Genomic DNA, 4,009 nt, shown 5'->3' on the forward strand with positions numbered 1-4,009 from the left:
TACCCAACTGACACTAAAGGTTTTGACCCCAACCAAGCACACAATGTGCTTCAGAAAAATAAGGTTTACAATAATTTCTTCTCTCTTTTGGTATAGGGAAGATTGTAAGAGGGAAGGGATTTGTAAAATTTGTAAAAATGTCCTCGGGGCTACTTTAGTTGAAAACGGGGTTAAGTAACAGGAAACCCCCAAAAAAAATAAAACGAAATCCCTAACTTTTTTTTTGAGGTATTTTTATTTTTATTATTTTTTCAAGATTTGAGGGCAACCCGAAACGTAAACAAAAATTTAAGAAATGAAAAAGAAAAAAAAAAACAAACATAAAGTAGGTTAAGCTAGCCTCATTAATAAAATCGGACAGTGAATGAATGGCCACCGAGAAGGATATGTTTGGAAGGACATTTGCGTATATGATACGATAGGAATTTTTTTTCTTTTACATTCTAGGGATATGACACATTGTATACGAGAGTTTTGTGGTGAATATGAAATAGTATAAAGCTCTTTTGAGAAAACCCAAGGAGCATGCATGTAATTTATGACTTTAAGACTTTTAGGTGCGAGTATAACATTAAAATTTATTATGGGTCTTTTATTATAACAGGAGGACACCAGATGTCCTTCTTGTGTGTAGGTTTGATTTAAATGTGAATTTTTGAGTTGGGTTCAATGATCCATAGGTACAAGTGAAAATAGTTTTTTTTTTTTAGCTCAAATCAATTTCAATTAACCTGGTTACCATTTTAAAATACGTTCCACAACATCTTTACTGACAGAATACGTTGTGGAACTTATTCAATTATTGTTTCAAGTAAATTTTGTCCTCTAGTTTTGTCTTAAAACTTATAGAATGGATTGAGTATAGGGCTTTTGACATTAGAACTTTGTATGACATCAAAAACCAACACGTTCCACATTCTCTTTTCCACATATTAAATATGTATGTTTCAAGGAAAAAATGGCGAAAATAGATAAAGGGAATGAGGCAGTTAACAATCTTGTTGCTGTATTAAAATTTATCAAAATTCGACATGTTTAACACTGTGGAACGTATTCGATTCTTGTTCCACTAGAGAAGGGAAGCAATATCGTGGCCAGAAATCTGGCCAGAGTTTATAAAATTTACAAAAAATTAAACAGGAAATGCGGTCCACTTGATGTAAAATACTATGGAACGTATTGATATTGAGTACTAGCACGAAATAAAATAATACATTCCAAATTTTTATAAATTTTATATTTTCGCTCGTTCTTCGGGTAACTGTTTCATAGGTTAAAAAAATGCAACGGGTTAATTATTCACCTTGATTTTGCATACTTTAAAAAATTTTAGTCGCCTTGTTAATCATTGTGGAACGCATTTCATTTTCGGTACACCAGAAGTAGCAAGCAATAATTGACTTAGAATTATTTTATTTAAGCCAATAACGAATACATTCCACAAATTGTTTAAGTTTTGCTCATAATATCAATTTAATTGATATATTTCAACTTGCAAGAGAGGCTAGATGATAAGGAGAAAATATGAATACGAAATAAACGGGTACTTGTCAATATGTCTAAAATACTGCTGAAATATTCAAGGATGTTATTTCTAATATGAAACTGATTTCCACTTTATACTATTTTTTGATTGATTGATTTAAGAATAACAACCAACAAATCCATTTCAATCAAGTACTCTTCAAACATAAAATAAAAATTTAACTATCAATAGAATTAAAAATAAATCAATCAATTCAATTGTAAACTTTACAATACGAGCATGTCGAAGAAGTCCACTTATGGTTATTGGCTATTAAATCTGTCCCAAAAACTATTATTAAATCAGCAGAGAATACCTTTTTGTATGTAAAAATATTGATGGAGTAAATAAATGATGCATGGAAAAATTCTATTTAAACGCAATAAAGTGCAAGTAAAGTGGTCAGTCATGAATTTTCTTTCCGTGAGTATTGTTGCGGTGGTTGCAGTTCTATCTGCAAACTTTTTAACATCTGCAGAAGATAAATTCAACACAAATTTTTTTCATTTCATAAAAAACATTAACGAAATCGAAAATTTTGAAAATATATTTTTTTTGAAAATTTCTGCGGATCATTTCTTCAATGATTTCAACGATGAATTCCTACGAAAAATATCAAATTCATTAGATATTCCAATTATTTTATCAACTGAAATTTTATCATTTTACTTGAAGGAAAAATTCAATGAAAACATTCTAGCCATTGTGGAATATGGTCAAAGTGATATACTTCGTCAGAGACTTTTGGAACACCTTCAACATCTAAGATTCTGTAAGACGGTATTTTTGCTAAAGAATTCTACAAGAAATGACTTCGAGCTAAGGAACATTTTCGATTTCTGCTGGAAGAATAGAATGGTTAATATCGTTGCAGTTTTTCAAGATTTCGAAAATTCCTCGGTTTACTACAGTTACAGTAATTTCGGACACTTTCAAATTGAAAAATTCATTTGGAACAAAAAGGACTCAAATGTTTTCCAAAATCGAATGCGGGACCTAAAAGGCCATTTGCTACCAGTAATTTTCGGAGGGTCTAATCCAGGAAATATCATTTCAGAAAATACTAACGGTGCGATAATAAAAGGTGGTTATATGTATCATCTTTTCTATGCATTTGCAAAGAGACATAACTCCATATTGAATATTTCGAATGTAAAAACTTCACTTTCAAATTACGATATGCATAATCTTGTACTTGATGGTAGGAGTGACATTTCAGGAGCTGGTTTTGTTCTTTTAGAAGACTCAATTCAATGGTTTTCATATCCATACATGCTGTTCGATTGGAGTGTCATGCTACCTACAGAGCCAAATATCCCAATTTATAAGGTCTTTGCTTACGTTTTTCATTGGAAAGCTTTTGTTTTGACTATCATGATGTTTATATTGCTTTCTGTTTCACTCGAAGTATCGAGAAGTTTTTCAACACCACAGCGGAAAGTTTGCATTCGAAATCTCTTTTTCAATATTGATTGCTTTCGCGGAATACTTGGACAATCGTTTTCCGAAACAACAAACAATTCTTACAGTACAAAAATCGTCTATTCGCTGATCTTTTTGTTGGGAATTATGATTTTTACTTCATACGATGCATTTCTTCAGTCCTTCATGACAAAACCTCCAAAGGAAAATATGATCAAATCTTTCGAAGATCTTCAATCGTCTGGTTTGAAAACGTACATCCATGAAAAATATTGTATTGAGTTCTTTGACAAACTAAGACCTGATATTATGCAAAAGTATTCAAATGTATTTGTATGCGAAAAGAGTTTTGAAAAAGTTGCAAAATTACAAAATTCTTTAAACACTAAATTTGCCTTTTTCGTTACTGACGCAAGATGGATTGTTTATGAATATCAACAAGAATTTTTTGGAAAAAAATTATTTCGTTGGTCAAAAGAATTGTTACTTTTGAAAAATATGTTTGGAGCTATTTCTATAAATGAAAATTCAATTTTTAAAAATTCGTTAAACTTTCACATCTTGGAAACACAATCAAGTGGATTGTTTGATTTTTGGAAGAAGAGAACTTTTTATGAATTGCTTAGATTTGGAAAAATTGAAAATTTCAAATATGGATTCAATTCGAATTTGCGGAAATCAATGAAAGTTGAAGATTTGAAATGGATTTGGATTTTAATGGGATTGGCTTTAATGGTTGCCATTTTGTGTTTTGTAGCAGAAATTTGTATTTTTAAATTAAAAATTACTAAATTGTAAAAATAATTTTATTGATCATAAATAAAAATATCAAAGAGTAAAATTTTAATTTTGAAACTTTCCGAAGAAGTCTAGTTTCGGTAGCTTCCTATAAAATATTTTCGAAAAACTGTTATTAACTCAACAGAGAACATCCTATAGTATTCAAAAAGTAATGGAGTCAACTGTTATACACATCGGAATTTTATATGAAAACTGTTATACAAATCGGAAAATTGTATGAAAACAGTTACTTTAATGCACTATGATGCAGTTTATGGGAAA

General features: G+C 30.2%; 1 protein-coding gene across 1 annotated transcript; it reads left to right on the top strand.

Moving 5' to 3' along the window:
• Positions 1-1,663: 1,663 nt before the first annotated feature.
• LOC129919043 (uncharacterized) lies at positions 1,664-3,777 on the top strand. The gene is made up of 2 exons (XM_055999850.1): positions 1,664-1,948; positions 2,201-3,777. The coding sequence occupies exons 1-2, from the start codon at positions 1,877-1,879 to the stop codon at positions 3,743-3,745; spliced, it is 1,617 nt and encodes a 538-aa protein (XP_055855825.1). The 5' UTR covers positions 1,664-1,876; the 3' UTR covers positions 3,746-3,777.
• Positions 3,778-4,009: the final 232 nt, after the last annotated feature.

This window comes from Episyrphus balteatus, chromosome 4, assembly GCF_945859705.1.
Source record: "Episyrphus balteatus chromosome 4, idEpiBalt1.1, whole genome shotgun sequence".
In the NCBI taxonomy this organism is placed as follows: Eukaryota; Metazoa; Arthropoda; class Insecta; order Diptera; family Syrphidae; genus Episyrphus; species Episyrphus balteatus.